Here is a 21,693-nt window from a genome sequence, read left to right on the forward strand (position 1 = left end):
TGTACGGGCCAAGGTCCTTCCAACTAAACTCAGCAATGGACTTCGTAATAGTGGTAGCCCTCGGTGACGAGAAAGGAAGCTTTGCCTTAAACATTGCATTCACTGTTGACTTGCAACGTTAGCATTAATCACATTTTCAACAAGGAGATCGGGGTGGTGGCATTGGAAGTGGCTTTGCATGTTCGTGGTGTTGCCCGTGTACTTTAGTTTTACCAGAGAGTTCTTGCATGTCGCATAGTCTTTATCAATTTTGTTTGTTTTATTAATGCAACTTTCTTGACATGCTGTTCGCCATTATCCCACTGTAAACTTTCTCTTCTCCGGCCAAGTCTCTCTCATTCATGTGATAAGTGGCACCGCGAGGAGCCATGAAGTAGTATCACTGGGGAGTCAATTTGGCAGGGAAAGCCTTGCCATTTTTATAATTGAAATATCAATATTTGGCGCCAGCATATCAATACTCGTATCACATGAGGAAGGTCAATGATATATTGACATATCAATGTTTTGTCCCAACCTCACTTTAGTTATTACTAAAGTCAGTATTTCGCTCTGTGGTTTGTTTGTTTTTTAAAGTACATATTTTTTTAGCCTTTTGTCTTATTGACAGAACAGCTAAAGACATGACAGGAAACAGGATGAGAGAGAGGGGGAGTGACACGCAGCAAAGGGTCCCAGGTTTTTTTTTTTTTTTATTTGAAGGTGGGTCTAATGAAAGATATGATATTATGGAAACTGTGGATTTCAATGTATTGTTGTTTTTACATATGGAATTGCTCGGATACCCCTTTAACTGTTTTTGAGTTATTGATTTTTGGGTTATCTGGGTTATTTGACATCCAACCCCTGTGGATATTGATTTTGTTAATACTCATCAACTTTTCATATTAGAACCCCTATGGCCTATCGTATATTTACCTGGCTGATGAAATAATTTACCTGTTCAAATCAATGCTGGCTGGCTGTCATCAGTTTGCATGTGAATAAATATTGACTGTTCACTTTCTCAAGGCTCCACAAGCTTGTATTTGCAGTTATAAATTCCTTTTAAGATTGCATTGTCAAACTCTAACCTTTTAAGTCTTCAACTTTGAGGAAAGCAGCCTCCCTATCAGATGGAAGAATGTGAAAAGGGAGTGAGTTTAAGCAAGAGCCACATTCTTCAGTAGCAACCAAGCAGCTTCCATAATGCAGCATTAATTCTTTCTTGTATTCATGAAGACTGTGTACTGTGCAGAAAAAGTGTAAATATCCATCAGACGAATAAGAATTGTTTTATATCGTCAGGTGAACATTGCCTTTGAAGCAGAAATGAATTAAACCAGGTCTTATGTACATTTAGTGCCTTGGTCACCACAATAAGCATTGATGTGATATGTGTGAACAATGAAAAACTCTTTGTCTTGTATGGTCAGTCATTAAACATGGGATTTGCTCACCGCCTCCTACCCTTTGTGCAGTGGAGGTAACTAAATGCTTTTAAAATTCCTTTTCAGTACTCTGATCCATGCTGCGTGAGATAGAAATTGTTGCATACAGTGTGAACACAAGTAATGTGCTGTTGCAGGAGGATGTAAGGATAAAAAAAAAAATGGAGGACATTTAAATTATTGTGCTGTGCACACATTTGCAATGCAAACACTGCCACAGCCATTACTGCTCACACATATATAACAGAGGTAAAAGCCAGAAGTGACAATGGAGCATTAGTTATGTTCTTTTTGGCTCTTGTGCGGTGTCTTCAATTAAACCAAATTGATATCTTGTAATAATTAATTTCTTTTGTATTGTATTTTTGTTCATGACTTGTGGTGCCATTGGTGTCTCTATATATAAGTCATTATTATACAGACAGTATTGAGATGACAGTAAAAAGGGGAAAGAGGTGTGGAATAACATGCAAACAAAGTTTGACTCCCGCTGGACCATGTACACTGTGGTTCAGCGCTTTAAATGCCCAGAAAACTGGGGAACAACTAGCCTGGCTCTGTTTAGGAGTAAGTCTATTACTAATATTTGTTACCTCTGCTAAGGAAGTTATGTTTTCACCGCTGCTGGTTGGTTGTTTGGTTGGTTTGTCTACAGGATTACACAAAAACTACTATATGGATTTCCACTAAAGTTGGATGTGGGATGGCCCAGAATAGACCCTTATGTTTTTTAGGCGGCTGGTATCTAGTAGGGAGTACAAGAGGGGACTGTTGGACCTTGGCAGAGGAATATGCCCTCCTGAGTGCCACTCATGTTTCCATCATGGGTTGATCTGCCAGATATAGTTTTTCTTTGATTTGTTGTTTACTCTTTAAAAAAAATCAGATGTTGGTCAAAAACGGCCATCAAAGTAAAGTTATATATATACCTTGTTTAACTGTACATCTTGCTTTGTATATCCAAGAGTCAAAAACACAAGAAGAGGAAAGAGGACCACCTGGAGAATAATTCCTCAAACAAAGGTCCAGAACATAAAAATGTTAAACTTGCAATATGATTCGCTGTCATATACAGTATGTTGAAGCAGCCAAGTAGTTTTATCAGGAGAGACTTTACTGAGTGAACGTGAAGATTTATCGCAATGTGTACTAAAGAGAATGAGAAAGTCTCTGGCGGTTAGACTCCATCGTGATGAAGTAATATTTTGGGGAGGTAATGAAGCTGTGTGTACAGTAGGATTTTTGTACAATTTGTGTATGGAGTCAACAACTGACTGTAAAATATACTAAAGTACAGTTATGTATTTTGGAAAGTTTGTAGGTTTCATATTGAACAGACGTAGTTTTAAAGAAAGAACTTGAATGGTAAATGTTCTATACTCATTTTAGGTCAAATAAGGGCTGCATTTTAAAATACGATACATAATGGAGAGCTTTTAAATAATATTCCCTATACAAAAACATTTTAGAATGATTTTTTGAAAAATAAAAACTGAATACCATTTTACATCTTAACAGTCTCAACCAACTTTTATAACAAAAAATTTCAACACATCTACCAACTCAACAGTCTTTGTTTCCCTCTTATATTCCACTCCCTCACTTGTTCATTGAGAGAATATAGCTCTAGCTTTTCCTGCCAGGATTTTATCTGGGCTGTAATGGTGTCGGGGCCAGCCTCATACACATGTAGCTTGAGCATGGTTTCCTTTAAATTAAAGGCAGCTGTCTGCACTATAGACATTATTCTGTACACATAATTCCATTTTGAGTGGGTATGTCTGTTTAAAAGACTTCACATTTAATACACTTTAAATAACTGTCACGTTCCCGACTGACAAGGTCAGACTGATTTTGAACTGCCTAATTGACATGTAAGAGTCCATTCTTGATTAAGCATTGGTTTTCATCGTCTACTTTTCTTGTTTTAAAATCATGCCATGTGGAATGACTTTTTTCTGACTCCCATATTCTTCCAACAGCTGCCTAAATGATAAATGGAATGCACCATTACAGCCATGATAACATTTTAGTACCAACTAATCTGTACCTATTAACTACTTTGTGTTTTGTAACCACTTTATATTTGGTGATGAGTAAATCTTCTCTAGGTAAAAACTTAAGTCATAACTATGTTAAGTTTGGGCTGAACCAACAGCTGGTGCAGCTGTTGTGTTTTTGCCAGCATGATGTTGCCAAGCAAAAAAATAACCCCTCATACAACCGCCCCATTAAAAACCAAATTTGTTTTAGTAAGACTTCAATTTGCGAACATGTTAAAGCTGACGTCATCATTTTAACTTCCTGCCCGTTACATGAGTGTGGTACTGATAAGTCAATTTCCCAAAATGTTCAACTATTCCTTTAAAATGTAAACTAAAACCTTGCAACATTAAATCAATTACTGCCCTATTTTAGACATCATTGTTTGCCCATCAGTGAGATGCATCACTATCAAAGTCTCCTCTTTATCACTTTGTTAGCAGTTGCATCAGATGCTAGTGATGTGCAATACTGTCACATTTTCCATTAATACTTCTCCACTTCTTTTAAATGGCTTGTGTTCATTTAGAGACGAAGACACTCTAGCTAGCTAGCTAAAATGGAAAAAAGCAGACTGAATTACATAATGTTTACGTCTGATCTAAATTGTTTAATAAACTTCCTGATGAAACATCATGGGAAAAGAAGTGAAATTCAAAGTTCACAAAGGAAATCTTGGAAAGTTTAACACTTGTGCGGTTTCTCTTGAGCCAAAATGTTGAGAACTTCTGTGGTAGAGTGGGATATTTTACAGCTACCCTTCAGACCCCACCACACACACACACCAGCACACACATGAGCAATTACCCATCACCTCCTTATACACACACTTAGCTATACACACATGCTTCAGCAGATGGGTGTGGCGAGTTATAGAGAGTGGCTGGAGGCGGGCAGCTGTGTTTATCTTGGTTCCATCTGTGGGTGGGTGTTCAACAGTGTTTGTTCAGGGGAGCGTGATTACCGTTGTGTCAGGACTGCGTCTTGCTACGATCCTTGTTTACTTTACCTTTCTTCTGCGGATATCCTCTAGATCAGTGGCTCCCAACCTTTTTTCCTTGAAGCCCCCCTTGCCTGTGTCCAAGACAAGCCAGGCCCCCCCAACCCGCATACGCTAAAAGAATAAAGTGGTTAATTACAAACTTTTATTTGCAAAAATAAACGACAGCTGTATTCTTCTAGTTTTACAATGTATATAGATACATTTCTTCCTTTTTGTGTCATCAGGTGTATCACACACAAACACACACACACACACACACGAACGGAATAGGCCTACCAGAGAGCAGAATAGGCCTACCTCATAGGGGTGTTGGTAATAAATAGCTTAATGAATTTAAATGTGGACCAAGAAATATGTTTCAATTTGGATTATAGAGAGTTTTGATTGGGTGTGTTACTGGGATTTTATACAGTCCAGGGTATAATTGGCCATTTTGACTATTTTTGATTTTACCATTATATTTCACCTTTAAAACTACTTACCTTGCCTTGTTTGGTGTCATTATTTTCAGCACAACTTCACATGTGTGACTGTACAGTTATTTTTTCATTTTGACACACATCTCTCAACTCTCTCACCGTCACTGTCGGTCCCTCCACAACTTCCTCCTGTCCCCCAGGAACCAAATCACGTGTCTTGCCATGTAATTTTGTGATTGGCTGGTGTGGTGCCTTTTTCCACCAATAGGAACGTGTTTTTTCGCTCGCAAACTTCTCCTGCTTGCCGACACTTTCGTGAGAGGAGTCCGTGTTGACCGACTCTTACTGCACCAAACGCACAGCAAACGTGACGGTAATGTTAACGAAAAAGCGCGCCGTACATTATTTAACATAAGTCCGGTTTTACTTGGCCTATCAACACGATTTAAAAACTGGTACACAGCTTGAAGGCTGCTCCAACACATTAGTCGGACCGAGACTCACTGAGGCTCCGTCTTGCTGCTACATCATCTTAAATAGGTCACGTGATTTTGACGTGCCGGCGCGTCAATCGACCTCAGAGGGTAGCACAAATATAACTTTAACCTCACAACCTCAGAACAGACAAAGTCGTGCGTCCCCCCTGTGATCTCTGGCACCCCCCTATGGGGGGGCGCGGCCCCCAGGTTGGGAACCACTGCTCCAGATCACTCATTTATTGTTCTTCAGCAGCAGAATAAATGAGTCATACTGTTTTCATACTATGTCATATGAAAAGTTTAACCTTGATATATTAACACATGTGACTCTTATCTCGCAAATCTCAAATAAAATCTACAGTGCTTATAAAACATATTCACCCTACTGGAGGTTTTCGCATTTCATTAAAGTTATAGATGGAACCATGGTATATGATTGGGCTTTTTTGACAAAAAAATTACAAAAAAGCCCTTCAATGTCAAGGTGCAAACTGATTTCTATTAAGAAATGTCAATTCATTAAATATATATAATGTAAAATAAATGACTGCATAAATATTCACCCCCTTTAAAGTGATTGACCTTATTCAACATAGAACCAGCCAATTGGTACCAATAGTCTCAATATTAGTGAAATGTAGAGAGCAGTGAACGTATCTCAAGTGATTGTAGCGACCTAACAGGCAGGAGAGTAATGGTGGACCGCTCCTGAAGCCTTCCTGTTAGGTCGCACTTGGGGATCGATACTTTTTACCTGCCATGACGGCGGCGTGCCGGAGATACAGCTGCTGTGAGTTGTTCAAAAACCTTCTTTTTAGTAAACTCTGTGTACACTAACAATATTCTCAATGCTAACCCTTTCGTCATAATTATGCTATTACACGAAGGTTAGACTCATATTCAATCACAAATAAAGCCTCGGTTGCTTTTTGGCGAGAGTTTCACTTAAAGGTCCACTCACTAGTTAATCAGTAGTCCTGACTACAATTACACCATTACAATAAAAGAACACTGCAAGTTAGGGCTGTAATGATACACGTATCGAAACTGAAATCGCGACACTGAGATCTACAATCCTGTCTAGCGGTGTGAGAAGGCAGAATCGCGACACAACTAACAGTCCAGATCCAGCCCCTTGAGTAATAATAAGTAGCTCCTTTCACACAGAGACACCGCATTAACACCACAGCGGTGGTTCACCAATTCTCCGCCATTGGTGTAATAACAAACGGCTGTGTAATTCACACAGAAAGCTGGCGTTGCAGCTCCTAAAGAGACGTGGCGGTACACGTCATGATGATGACGTGTGTGTGTTTTCAAGGTGTTTCCCCAGTGTCCCCCTGTCAACCTAAACCTGCGGATAAGTTATAATCATATGGATGCTGTTATATTGTGTAATGATTGAGATCCTGACCCACCAAACATCCTGGAAAGTAACAAAGTTACGTTTTTCGCTCTAAATTACATAATTACATAATCACCATCAGTAAACTGGTCGCTGTCTGACTCTGTCACTCGCGAGGACAGAGGCTGTTTTCTGGGGGAAAGTTCACTGAAGTCTCGATCAGGAGAGCTGACCATCGTGGTGATTGTTTTTCATCATAAACACTCAGTGAGTAGAAGTTTCTTGCCGGTGACAGACACGGTTTTTCGGGCAGAAATGTGACGAGGAGTCGGTAGGACAGACGGGAGGACGGACGGGAGGACGGACACAAGGACGGACGCTTCTCCACTACAGCTGCGGTATTTTTTTCCTCGTTGCCAAAGACAGTTACAGTTACTACTTTACCTTAGTTTGGTTCTATAACGTTGCTTTGTGAGACATTTCTCTTTATTAAGTTGAGTGAGGGACCTGTGTAGTTATCAGACCATCCGATAGACACGCCCTCCATACGCACAGCCAGGTCATCCATTCACACTGGTTCAGTTTGCCAGTGCTGCGCCTCTGATACTATCAGACGAGTATCATATACAGAAGTTATTGAAATGTTACATAAACTGAAAAAAACAAAAATGTTTAATTAAAAAAAAAAAAAAAAATCGAGGTTTGCATCGAACCGTGGGTCAAATATTGTGATACAAACCAAATCGTGAGTTTGGTGTATCTTTACAGCCCTACTACAAGGTTATTGAAAAGTATAAGTCAGGGCATGGATACAAAAACATTTCCAAGTCACTGAACATCCCCCGGAATTCAGTTAAATCAATAATTTATATTGATATTAATTATTATGGCATATGTCTAATATTCAGTCTGCAAGAGAATTACGACTTTGAAGAAGATTTGTGAAAATGACCTGGAGCACAAAGTGAAAGCTACACAGAAATGGTTTAGAGATAATAAGGTGAATGTTCTGGAGGGGCTGAGTCAAAGCCCAGACCTCAATCCGTGGCTGGACACAGCTTGAGCAGTTTTGTAAAGAGGAATGGAGTAAAATTGAAGTGTCCAAATGTGCAAGCCTGTTTGGGACCTGTCCACACAGACTCAGTGCTGTGATTGAAGCCAAAGATGCATCTACTAAATACTGACTGGAAGGGGATGAATTCCAATTGATTAATATTACTAGTGCAGTGCCCGTAAGAAAAATGTATTCCTATAGAAAAGTGGGAGGTTAAGGAGCTTTTTCATGGATGGCCAAATGAGGCTGTGTTTGAAGGTGGGACGTCAGGGATAATAAGGTTTGTTGTGAAATCCGATATTCCAGGGTATAATTGGCCGTTTTTGACTGGGGTTTTTGACACAATGGACCTAAAAAAAACAACAACCATAAAATCCGAGTAGAAAAAGTTAGATTTTTTTACTGTGAAAACCACAAATATGTTTAACAAACCATTTGTATTACTTATAATGCAAATATAAATTGTTGTTTGCTAAATATGTGCATACATTATATACAATATATTTCTATTATATATTAAAAATTTGTAGCAATTTACTTGTAATTTATTGTTTTTTACTGGCCGTTTAGCAGATTGTAATGTGATGTAAAGAATGAGACCTTCCCCATCTCTCTCAGTTTCCTATACAAGCCTAAGGACCATTTGTGTAGGTTGTTTAATGCTGTTGTACTGTGGATGTTACACTTTACGGGGGAAACTAGAGGAGGACACACTGGAGGCAGGAAATAAGTGAACAAAAAGAGAGCTTTAGTTAACAAAGCTGAACAACGACAACAGCAAGATGGTAAGGAAACCAAAACCAGGAGTCACTAGGGACAAAGGAGAAAATTAGTAACTACAAGCTGAACACAGCAAAGTTCAAATCAAAAGAAAAACAAGAAACCAAAAACATACCAAATCGGGACACACGAGGAAACACTGGAGGGACACTGGAGCAAAATGCTGGGTGGCAACACATGACGGAGTAACAGGGAAACATCACGGAGAGACGAACAACGGATGACGTAATGAACTGACAAACACATGAAAATATAGACTATATACGCAGGGACACTAACAAGGAGAACAGGAACAGGTGAGATGAGTGAGGAGGGAAAAACACAGGAGAAACTGAAAAGCGAAAAGTACTCATGTCAGATTTTATTGATTTCTTTTGCGACAGCCCAAAGACTGTGACTTTATGCTTATTCTCAAGTGCCTTGTCTCAGTGCCTTTCCCCTGCACTGCTAACAGAGAGCAACAGTAGCTAAAATTAGCTTAGAAAGGGAGTCTGCTAATGCCAAGTTCACACTACAATAATGAGCCTTACCTGGATTATTTTCTTTTTCCCACAGTTTTTTCTACTGCAAATTAGCACACAAGCAACTTGGACTGTTAAGGTCACATCACGTAGTGAAACAGAAACACACAACGGCTCACCTTCTGAATTCATGTTTCTCTCTTTCAGCAAACAAAGATTAGATTTATTGCCTTGTTTCTTCGTCTTAGAATACACTTTATTCATCTTAAAATACGCTTCACTACAAAAAACACTCACCGATATTGTCTTGGTTAGTTTTTCCACTGTTCCGAAAAGGGCTGACATTTGTGTTCACGCATACATCTTCACGAGTTGCGGTACATGTGTAAGGGGCTTTAGTGACATAAAAGTAAAATAACTGGCCCCTATATAAAGGGGTGATTGGTTAGTGGTACTGGTTGTTTCATTCAAGTGCAGTTCAGCTCATGCATAATGTTAAAAGTGATTAACTTCTGTGTTATTTGGGTAATGAAATGTTGCAAGTCAAGGCAATGCTTGTCCAGCACCCTCAGACTATGACCTCTTCTGCCAAACGCAGAAGGAGCTCAGTGGTGGCCATTTCGACAGACTTCTACAAAGACAATATCTGTATGCTCCAAGACCACTGGACAAAGTGTGAAAATGTTAGAGGGGACTGTGTTGAAGAGAAATGTGCTAGGTTTTCTGAGCTTGATGGCTTCTACCTTATATCCTGGACACACTGGATGCTCACTCTTTTGACAGAGGTAAAGCAAAATCACGTCATCATATTTATGGCTAATTATTAAGTCAAACTCAATGTAAACAGATAGACAGCCTGTTAGGCCAAGAACTTATCAGTCTCCCTGTTGTCCTCGTGCACTAAAAAGTGAAACTGTTTTTATACATTTGTGTATGCATGTGTGGTATTGAATCTGATTTCAGTTGAGAGAGAAAAAAACCAAAACACTTACATATTTAACAATTGGAGGAAGGCTGTCAGGCTCATGTGGCTCTGACCTTAAATAAGTAATCTTAAAGATTTCAGTTTCATTCTCTTTGGCGACACCGATGGCGATAAGTGACAATTGCAGGTGTATTATGCCATCTCGTCAACAGAGAAAATGAATTAGGCCTGTCAGGTTGGTTGTTTGCAAACCTAATGACTTCCACCATGGTTTCATGAGAATCAGGCCAAATGCATAGTCCTGCTGACAAACTGTACCGAAAATATAAGATCCTTGGCGTAGGTAGCAAACTCAGTCTGTGTGGAGACTTACATTACCCTAAAACAAGGTCAACAATTTAGGTAGAGTTGATTTTACATTCGGCATTATAAACTTTAGCAGTACCTCCCGGTCCAAGAGAAAGAGAGCAACATCTGTATCTAAGTCCCTTTTCTTTTATTAGTGCTGTACACCTTGTAATGGCAACAGCGATAGAAATTTGAGTTCTTCCTCGCTGACGGTCCTTTACACCAAAAAATTGTTATTGGTCTTTTCATTGATTATTTGGCCATTAAAACTGTCATATCGCTTGTGAACCAGCTACTCTCTCTGGCCGACCAACCACTGCTCACTACTGGGTGAATGCGTCACTAACCGTGCGCTGCTTGTGGATATTTCTGCCGCCGACACCCAGTGTACATCTTTGCTATTACAGCCCTACTGCTCTGAGGCTGTCAGCCAACTTTCTAAATGTGAACAGCTGGCTTTCACATCATCTTTCCCTCCCCCTGACCACAGATACAAATATTATCAAAGTGTTTACAGATTTCTGTTTCAGATACATCTTGTTGTATGAAGTTGCGGTGGTGATGTGTGCACAGTGTTATATTTGTGATCTCTGCTGTGTGTGGAATGGCTCCGATAGCACCCTTTTAGCTTGTTATTAAGAGATGCGGGACTTAAAGCTAAAGTGCTGTTCTCCATGTGTTGTGTGTCTCTGCAGGTAGCCAATCAAACGCTCCACACAGATCGGCCCGACCTGCCAGATTGTTTCCAGCTCTCTGTACTGTCATGGCTGCCTTGCATCTACCTTTGGGTTGTTTTCCCCATCTATCTCTTCTATCTCAAGAGGAACAACAGAGGCTACATCATGATGTCCATCATGAACAGATTCAAAACGGTGAGAGGGGACTTCGTTGTTCAATGTTTTATGTAGGGCACACAAAGGCGAGGATACAAGGATACACTGATGCATCTGGTGGTATTGGTCACTCAGCACTTCTAAGAAGAGTTGGTCAATCACAAAATCTAATCTAATGTTTGGATGAGTTATCAGCCAGCTCATGATCCCTTTTGCTTAAACCATTTTTCCAGTAAGGAATCTAATGAATGTTTTTTCACTGTTTTCTATCTGTCTGCTCTCAGGTGTTTGGCTTGTTGTTATGGATTGTGTGTTGGACAGATCTTTTTTATACATTCCATGAGCTGCGGCAGGGCCACACCCAGCCGCCCATCTACTTTGTCACCCCGCTGGTTCTCGGCATGACCATGGTGAGTATTATGTGTATCCAAAAGCAGGTGCACAAGAATTTAAATCTTGAGAAGAAGCCTCTTTTGGTAGACTACACAGCCAAATGTGTCATCAAAAATTGCTCTGAGAAGAGGGAAAACATCTAAAAGTTTTAACAAAACATCTTCTCTCTTATTAGAGCTATGAAATATTAAATCAGCGTAAAACAAAAAAAAGAAAAACCCGCATCATTTGCTGTAAAATGTTCAATTGGTGGTCTCTAAAAAGCCAGATCAAAAGAGGCGATCAGATCAAAAAAGATGAGACACTGCTATTATGCCATAGTGTGCTGTAGGGCTTGAGACAAACTGTGACACATCAACCCCCTACTTGGGGACAGAAAGTGTTCTTACTAGGAACAGACAATCCCAAATGACAGACTGAACTGACTACGGGGAGACTACAGGGTACACTGCTGCCATAGTTACATCTCTCTCCACTACGCCGTTTCAGTATTAGTTAAAATCACTGGCTGGCTTCTCAGAATAAGACCTAGCGTTGTGAGAAATGTTCCCCAATACATGTGTTGTGCTGGTGAAACCCAGCACTGCTAATCTGTATGTGTACACGTGTGGGTGAATGTGACAGGTGTTGTAAAATGCTTTAAAGAGTCTGTAGACTGGAAAAGCGCTATAGAAATGCAGGTACGTGTACTATTCCATTTATAATCTGTATTGAAATTGACAAGAGGGGAGCTAGTTAGCTGTTAGCAGCCGGGGAGCAGCAGAGTCCTGTGGTAACGGAACTTAACACACAGTTAAAGTGACATTTACTGAAGTACTTTAGCTGAGTACAGTTTGGAGTTTGGATCATCAGAATGACAAATCAATAAAATGTATACTGATGTTAAATCCATATCCATACTATACATAGGCACTCTGCAAATGGATATTGGACTTCCTCACAAACAAGTGAAAAATCAAGTATTTGGAATACACATCCATCATCACCTTATTACAAAAAACTCCTTAAGAATTCATATCTGAAGAAGGTCAACAAAATCTGCTGCCATACCCCAAGACCTCATGCTCTGAGACGACGCAATTCATCCTCCACACTCCACTCCATAAAACACTAAGATTGTTGTTCTTTTTGTTTCTTTTATGTAGCATGAAGGGACTTCAATTCAGTTTATTTTGTAACCCTGCTGTTGTAAAACGACAAATAAATTAACCTTGAACCTTTTTAATTCCTGTCAGTAATTGATACATCCTAATCACCGTAGCAGATTGTCTGTTTTAGCTGCTAGTGTGCAAACAAGTCAACATGCTCTGTCTTTTATTCTTAACAGGAAATTATGCAGTACTTGCAACATCAGATTAAACTGCAAATCTGAAATATTTATATTTTATCTCTTATCTCTTATTTCCTTTGTACATTGCGTTTGGAAGAAAACTGCTGCCTGCACAATCAAAAGTTGAGCGTATATAACATGCATTCATTCTTGTTTGACCCACTTTTACAGTGTGAACACACTACATACTCAAAACCTGTACTAGCAGCATAGAAAAAGCAAGACTGAAATCATTCAGATAGAGCACCATACCTGAGGTCCTAAGCTGACAACATTCAGAGAATTAAATCAGGATATTGTCCACATTTGCTTGTTCACACATGCAGCACACAACGGGAGATTGTCTGATTAATTGGACGTATCCACTTTTATCAAAGAAAAGTGGAAAGTAAGATTCAGGCAAGCAAAAAAAGGTATACACTGTGCATGAAGATCCCATGTTAGAATGAAAGCTGCAGCATTTTAGATCTGCGTCCAGCAGCAGCGTGAATGGGCTGTATGTAAGCGTGAGAGACAGAGAAAGGACATATTCTGAGCACAACGACATTTTCCCATGTCCCGGTATACATTTCAGAATATGTCGTAGCTGATTCAACCAGCACTAACTCTGAAGATTACATGCTGTCGACACGCCCGCCCACTCACTCTTTGTGAATAAATTCCTGACAATTGTCTGCTCTATTTACACATATGGCACACCCCGGCTGAGGACTAAGAGGCTGGCAGGGTAAAGTCTGTGGAAAATAATGCAGACATTTGTGTCCATACATACAGTTCCTCTGGGTAAACTCTAGATAAATCCAGAGTTACAGTGCGTGTGTGAGAAGGGCTAAACTCAGTGTCTCCCTCCACCCCCCTCACCCCTTTTCCTCTCTCCATGTAATGTTCCCCTCCCTCCTCTCTCAGCTGCTGGCCACATTTCTGATCCAGTTTGAGAGGTTACGCGGGGTTCAGTCATCAGGGGTCCTCTTCATCTTCTGGTTCCTGTCTGTGCTGTGTTCCATCGTGCCTTTCCGCTCCAAGATCCTGCAGGCCTCCAAAGAGGTGAGAATGTGCATTAGCCCTCGTATTCCTCTCTACATGTCTGTCCTCACTTCTCTGTCTGGTACCCTTTCATCTTCCTCGGGTCATTATCCCCAGTCTTCACATCTTGCTACCTTCTTGTACTTCATACATTCTTTGCTCTTGCTTTTCTTTCCTAGTCTCTTTACCCCCGCCTCTTATCCTTAGTGTTCTTGACATTGAATCAACTCTGCTTCCCCACCCCACTTTCGTGTTGTCTCGGGACTTAGTGTCGAGCTTACAGTGCGTGGATGTTTCTTTAAGTGGTCAGCCCAGTTCACCACTAAGCAGAAAGGGTATGGTAGTCCTGTTGTTCCAACTGTGCTTATCTCACCTCTAGTGCTGCAGAGCTGCAGCACACTGCACACAAACCCTGCAGGCAACAAGATAAGCCAGTGTAAGTGTGGAGCAACATACAAAGACAAGTGAATTTGGAAAAACGTGAAGGAACATTTTAGAATATGTATTTGAAGCAGCCACATTACAAAAATTAGAGAACAATCATTGATAAATACTGCTGACCTAGGTCACTGCTTGGCTAAATGCTGAGAATTTTGGCTTCCAAGGCTGTATAGCTGTAATCTACTTGAATTACCATGCTCTCAAATAAATAAGTCCCCTTTTCTATGGGAGCAAGGTGATTAGTGACCTATTAAACATTTCTACTACAAAAGCTGGAATGTGTTGTTTTCAAGCAAAACAAGGTTACCTTAAAGCTGCTGTAACATGTATTTTTTTACATGACTGCTTGTAAGTGAAGGGGTTACTTATAGTGATGACAGCCACAGAGAATTATCACTTGACTACAAAGATTTGTAGCATCTTTGAGCCCTAGTGCTTGAAAACCCTGACAATGTGCCGAGAGTCCCATTGTTGATCTTCTCCGATGGGCCTCCAGGAAAAAATTTTTTTTGTGTGTGTGTGCATATATGAGTATGAGCATAGCAAACGACAAATTTGATGCGCAGACCATCACAGAGTGCATCTTCTCACCTCACGCCATTCCATCACTGACTGGCTACCCATCATGAGACGGTTTAAAAATCTGAAAGGACGTAGTAACTACACTTCACACCGAACCAAGCAGCTGCTGCGTACAGATGCGCTAGTAATTCACACAGCTATCCGGCGCTGCGGATCCGAAAGAGGCATGACAGTACACGTCATGACGATGACGTCTGTGTTTTAAAAAAATTTTTTTTTACCTTCCTTCACCCCAGTGTCCTCCTGTTGATGTAAACATGTACCCGCTAACTGTTTATAATTATAACGTTTTTCGCTTGAAATAAAATAGTTAGGCGCGCAGGTGGTTGAGTGGTTAGAGCGCATGCCATAAAACGCAGCCGACCCCGGTTCGATTCCTGCCGGAGGTCCTTTGCTGCATGTCACCTCCCCCTCTCTCCCATGTTTCCTCTCTGTCTACTGCTAATAAAGGTGTCTATGCCACAAAAAATCTTAAAAAAAATAAAAATAAAAATAGTTACACAATTGCCATCATTAAACTGGATGCTGTCTAGCTCTGTCACTCACGGGGAGAGAGGCTATTTTCTCGGGGAAAGTTCACTGAAGCCTCGGTCGGGAGGGTTGACCGTCATGCAGTGGCGGTTCTAGACCAGCTTTAATAGGGGGGCCAGGTTGGGTCCGGCTTTTTTGTTAGGGGGCACATACAACCCGGAAAAAAAGATAAATCCCTCATTCAGACAAAGCAGTGTTTACAATTTCAGCAATTTTGATTGGGTAGTAAACTGCTGAGACACTTTATTTCTGCCTTTCCCTTCAGAACAAAATCATTGCAAGAAATCTGTCATTGTAATATTAATGCAGACTCCCTGTCAGGGGGGGCCACAGGGGGGTCTAGACTCAGAGTTACGGGGGCACTGGCACCTGTTGGCCCCCCCTCTAGAACCGCCCCTGCCGTCATGGTGATTTTTTTTTCAAGAGAGTAACTACAACCCAATAGTGGAAGGAAACAAACACATGGTTAGTTAAAGTTTTTCACCAGGGACAGACGGCTCGTGTAAGTCATATAAGTTGCCAAAGACACGACCAGTTACTACGTTACTGTTGTTTGGTCATTTAATGTTGCTTTGTGGGACGTATCTCTTTATTTTGTTGAGGGAAGGATCTGTTTAGTTATCACACTGTGAACACTATCGGATCGACGCGCCCCCCACTCCGCGTTGCCGGCTTATCCATTCACAGAAGTACAGTTCGCCTCTGCTGTGCCTCTGATACTACCTCCGGAGGCACTTCAGATGCGCAGCGAAATGTTACCCTCGCCGTATGTGAGATTTTCACACAGGAGGATGTGGAGAATTTAACACTTCACACTCAAATGGCAGTGTGAATGGGGCTAGTGTTGTTTCCAACCACAGCAGGCTGTTGTTTTCAGTAAATAAGCTCAAGCTGTGGATTTCAAAAATGGACTCTGAACTTAACTCAGTTCCCCAGAATTCTTCAGTCTTTACACCTAGGTGCATAGACTGCCCATAGAACCAATTCTGAGCTACTATTAGTCAGATTGAGAACTAGAACTATTTATGCCACCATGCATGATGTCAGTCTTGATTGTTGTTTTTATTGTGTTATTGTCATGATCCTCTCTTCACTTTCATAAAGAAGTCCATTCAGACACTAGTATAATCAAATACCTACGACTAATTTTCCTGCATGTAAACACACTGTGTATGCTTGCAACTATATGTCTGAACTGACCTCTTTGTGCATATGTGTGTGTCGTTCTTTCACATTTACAGAGCGAAGTGACAGACAAGCTTAGATTCACCACGTTTTACTTCTACTTCGCCTTGGTGGTCTGCGAGCTGGTCCTCTGCTGCTTCAACGAGAAACCTCCCCTCTTCTCCAATGTTGTCACAGACCCTGTGAGTGGAACGCTGCTGCAAACGTGTAGTGCAGAATCCATGGAGTGTGTGTGCGTCTTTATGCTATACAGTATATCTTGTGCACTCTGCTGACTTCGAATGTTCAATGTTCTGAGCAGTTTTAAGTCTCAGTGTGTGTTTTTGGGGCTGCTTCGTGCCGGTTCAAGCAAGTTCCACACTCACACAGAGAGCACGGTTCTTATTGGCTGCTCACAGAATATGTCCTCCTTATCCTTGTGTAACCTCTCTGTCCTATTTTCTGCACATTTGTAATATCTTTTCAGAATCCCTGCCCTGAAACCACCGCCGGTTTTCTCTCCACCATAACGTTTTGGTGGTTCACGAGGTGGGCTTACGCTGCACCCAACATCCGCAGACACACACTTTGTTGTATGCGTGGTGATTTGCTTTAATCACAGTGAATAGTAATCGTTCTTTTGTTGTAGTGCTTTTAAACTGTTCGGTATTAAAAAACAAGTTAGAAAAATAGGCAGTTGGCTCCTGTTGGCTAAAACAAAAACAATGCCAAAGTAATTCTGAAATAGGGCTGCACATGCTAATCGTATAGCGGCTAACTTGCTAAACTAGGTTGGCAGCTAGGTGGATTATCCTTTATTCCTAGCCCCTATTTATCTGGGGAACAGCATTAGAGTAAAAAGCCTGTCATGGTAATGTTAACATACTTGATACTCAGTGATGTGCCAAGCTCACAGCCAAGCCTGAGTAGTTAGAAGCCTTGTTAAGCTTGAATTTGTTAGAAGTTGTCTAGCCTGTTGGGAGGTAGAAGGCCTTGTGATTGGGTGTGAAAGGTGAGAGGGCAGTGACTGGTGCAATGAGGCAGCATCATGCACCTACTTCACACTTCACTCTTCCTACATTATGTAGTTATTTAAAAGCTCTTATTATGAAGCAGCAAAATTAATAAACATTTGATTTTCACCCACAGTAATTTAACACGGCTGTCATAACAGCTGAAAATAGGGCTGCACCTAACAATTATTTTTTTTAACGATTAATCTATCAATCATTTTTTTCGATTAAACTAACCATCTAATCGTTTTTTTTTTATTTATTACTCGATTAATATATCAAAACATTTACCCAAAATAGCATTTAGCACATTTAGCACTTGTCATTTATATGTCAATATTTTATTCAATCATCAACAAAAAGGTATGTACTGCAGAGCATTATTCCCCAACAAAAAATAGCTCAGTCTTAACTGGTAATCTGTGTTATCCTAATATAAATCACATTTGGATGGGGATAAAAAGTAACTAGTAGTAACTAGTAACCAGCATGTTTAACCTACTGTGGCAGAGGCATGACCGCAGATCATAAGCAGAGTAGAGTGGGCATGAATCAGTAATGTTATTTATCATGGATAAATACTACAGAGGGAACACAACAGACATTTCTCTGTAAATTTCACTTTGACTTTGGTTTGGTCTTTTGTTCCCCAGTTTAAAACACAGCAATGATCTGCCTTTAATGTTATTTTTAAATCTGCTGATGAGGACAAACAATCACTGGTGCGACTAACGAGCCAGTAGTATTACAACATATCATCAACTTATCATCAGAGGAAATGCCATTACAAAATGAAATAATAACAATAAAAATAATAATAAAAATCTCTTAGCTTTGTATAGCACCTTCAGAGCAACCCAAGGATGCCTTACATAGGGAAGGGGAAAGAAAGATGTATTGGTCATTTATATCTTCCACACAAGCATGTATATGAATTTTAAATTTTTATTTAATATTCGACACTTTTGTGCTCCCTACAGTTTTTGCTATTACCAATAACATAATTGCAGTTTGTAATACTGAAGAGGTTCTGCAACATTTTACACTATAAAGATGAATAATACATTTTACCTGTTTTTACACCTGTGTGTAAACAAATGAGAGCATGTTTGAGATGATTACTGGCCTCACACAACCGGTTCTATTATTTCCGTTTTTGTTATTTCTATGCCTCCGCGATAGCCAGGGTCGGCAGCATTATGTTTTCAGGTTGTTAGTAAGTCTGGCCCATTTATTATTATTATTATTATTATTATTATTATTATTATTTTATTATTATTATTTATTTATTTTTTTTAAATAATTTTTTATTAGGGTTTTCCATCAGATATATAAAACACAAACCAAAGAGAACAAAAACAGACAACAAAAACCCCCCTAAAAAACAATTGTGAATAGTCAAGGTCAGTGTGAGCTCACAAACCCCAATTTTGGCCATGACTCATTCATATGACAGTTACAACAAAATTGTCAACACAATTGTTCAAGGTTTTGTTCTCACATGTCTGAAATAAAATAATTATTAATTTATTGATAATGTTCTGCAAAAAAAGACAATACTCAGGTTGGTGTGGAGGCCTACATCCACAAAGCAGTAATTCGAGTTGATTCCCTCAACAAACAGGAAATTGCTCTTTTTCTGATGGAAGAACCGCTTCTTCTTTCCCTTTTCTTCTGTAAGCCAATCTCCCCGCATGCTGGAAAAAACATCAACCAAATTTCCGGTGTAATCCAATCCAATTGTACATAATGATGATAAGCAAATCCAGGAAACTCAATTAAGTGTCTTCACGGAGGGCATTCCTTCTGAGTTGTCTCTGAGATAATAAACTATTTTAGTTTTAGAATGATATTTTGTCCAGAGATCAAACACACAAAAGGGGACAAACCTTACAATAATGATAGTGATTCAAAAAGCACTGGGACGAGTGGAGGCTGGCAACCATTTAACTAATGTCCCATTTGTTTACATTAATTATCCTTGATAGTATTGCTAAATGTACCAAGCTGAACTAAACTGCTGTTATTCTCCCTCTCAGAATGGCAATTAAAGGCTACAGAATGCCCCTGGAAGCGAAAGATCTTTGGTCCATGAATCCACGTGACAGCTCCAAGGTGATGGTGCCCAAACTCCTCAAAGAGTGGGAGAAGGAACAGTCGAAAGCCAAGAGGTATGTCGATCAGAAGAGATGTTTTACTAGGTGTCTGCGTCCTCATGAAATCACTTTACTTTTACTGGAGTTGCAGTCTATCATTATAGTTTATAATTAAATGTAACATTTTTGACAAAGGATCAATCATTTCCGAAAATTAGATTTGTCGGGGACTGCGCTCACCTATTGAATAACAAACATTTAATACTTTTGTGAGTATTTCTAGTGGTGTAACAGTGTGGCTTACTAATGTGTTTTTAAATTTGTTTTAAAAGATGAAGCTCTTTGGCACAGAGGAATAGGATGTCTGACTTTGGATACATACACAGTACTTGTTAGTACAGTAGGATCAATCAATTGCTGGCAGGAAATCCAGTTTCTTCAGCTGAATTTAAACTAAGTTAACCTGGTTACTCCTTTAAATGATGTTTAGATGACTGTTTAATGGAGAAATCTGACACTAATCAGGTTACTTGAGTGCATATAAACCTACTGTATGAAACTTCTTGTCTCAAATAACTGTAAGCTAATTCTACTTCCCAGAGTGAACTGTTTACTCTGAGTCACAGACATCTATAATGTATATAAAGAAAAATCAAGTCCAGTTGTCACACTGAGTGGCCCCACCTTCTGCTTCCTTGTCACAATAGAGAAGGGATAGAATGTTGTCTTTGAGGGCAGAGCTATGTGTGTGTGTGTGTGTGTGTGTGTGTGTAGACTTAAGTTCTCCCTTTCCTGTAAAAGCAAAGCACATGCATGTTTTTGTAACCTCAACAGCAGGAATGCTGCCAGTTTGCATACATGAGAGACAGCATGTACAACATGTATGCATTGCTTTGCTTTCTTTTGTAGCATGGTTGCTCTTATGTATTCTGTACAATTGTGGGGTAGTTAGCTTTGTTTCCAACTGTTGGAGCCTTGAAGGATTAAATTCACCCCCACTGCTCTGCACAATGTGCTGCAGAATACAATGTGCTTCTCATGTCTGTGATATTGCAGTCCACTGTTCAAGTATGTTCAGTGATTCAGTGTAAATGAATGTAGTTTCTCGGTCGCTGAGAACAGAACTTCAGCTCTTTGTTGTGCTACCCCAGTGAACAACCAGACTCGACAATCCTGTTGAACTCTGACCCCCCAGGCTGCTTCCTCTCCCTGTGCTGTGGTTTCATTGTGCTTTCTCATTAAGAGGAACGTGTAAAATGATATGGGAAAAGCACGTTTAGGCCTTTTCACTTCATCTGGAAACCAGTTTGGTGTTAAGCCGAATGTCATCACAGTTGTTGAGCTGTAGTCGCCTGTTCACTGCTGGAATCCGACTTCTGTGCTTTAAGTTGGTATTAGAATAGATTTTGTTTGCATTCCTTTTACTGAACACTTGGATCATTTTTGTCGCGTTAAATCCCACCTCCTGAGATCTTGTCTTGTCAACAAATAAAAAAAATTCTGACAGGACAAGGGACACACTGCAACATTGAAGTTTGACGAACATTGGCATAAATGATTGTCACTTTGTAGTATATGCTAAAAATAAATAAAAAATAAAAATAAATGCATTTATGAATTAATAAATACTCTGTGTCTTTTTCTATCCCCTACAACCTCCCGAATTCCAAATTGTCCAGTGAACCGAATCTATCCAGCCAGGCTGTGTACTCCAAGCCCCCACCGAAGACCACCAACCACATTGTTGGAGAAGGAGGAGGTGAAAGCAGCCCAGAGGAAGCAGAGGTGCTGCTGTCCAATCAGAAAGCTGCTCCTCACCAGCCGTCTTTCCTACGAGCCCTCATAAAAGCCTTTGGGCCTTACTTTTTGATCGGCTCGGCCTACAAAGTCCTGCAGGATGTCATCACCTTTGTCAACCCTCAGCTGCTCAGGTAAAAATACAGGTGGCGTGTTACTGCTGCCTCCTTTATTTTTTTGCCATGCCACATTTGCAAGTTTCC

At 40.1% G+C, this 21,693-nt stretch overlaps 1 protein-coding gene across 6 annotated transcripts in view; it reads left to right on the top strand.

The window, feature by feature from the left end:
* The window catches only part of abcc3 (ATP-binding cassette, sub-family C (CFTR/MRP), member 3), a 63,205-nt gene that overhangs the window by 14,791 nt on the left and 26,721 nt on the right, over positions 1-21,693 (top strand). For all 6 annotated transcript variants that reach the window (XR_003981848.1, XR_003981847.1, XM_030399722.1 and 3 more), the window contains exons 2-8: positions 10,983-11,159; positions 11,405-11,530; positions 13,750-13,887; positions 16,662-16,787; positions 17,072-17,133; positions 19,637-19,768; positions 21,373-21,624. Coding sequence is in view for 4 of the 6 variants with exons in the window: in XM_030399722.1 (XP_030255582.1) it covers positions 10,983-11,159; positions 11,405-11,530; positions 13,750-13,887; positions 16,662-16,787; positions 17,072-17,133; positions 19,637-19,768; positions 21,373-21,624 (1,013 nt within the window). In the remaining 2 variants the exon portion in view is untranslated. The remainder of the gene's footprint in view (positions 1-10,982; positions 11,160-11,404; positions 11,531-13,749; positions 13,888-16,661; positions 16,788-17,071; positions 17,134-19,636; positions 19,769-21,372; positions 21,625-21,693) is intronic.

The sequence above is a fragment of the Sparus aurata genome, chromosome 20 (assembly GCF_900880675.1).
Source record: "Sparus aurata chromosome 20, fSpaAur1.1, whole genome shotgun sequence".
Lineage (NCBI taxonomy): Eukaryota > Metazoa > Chordata > Actinopteri > Spariformes > Sparidae > Sparus > Sparus aurata.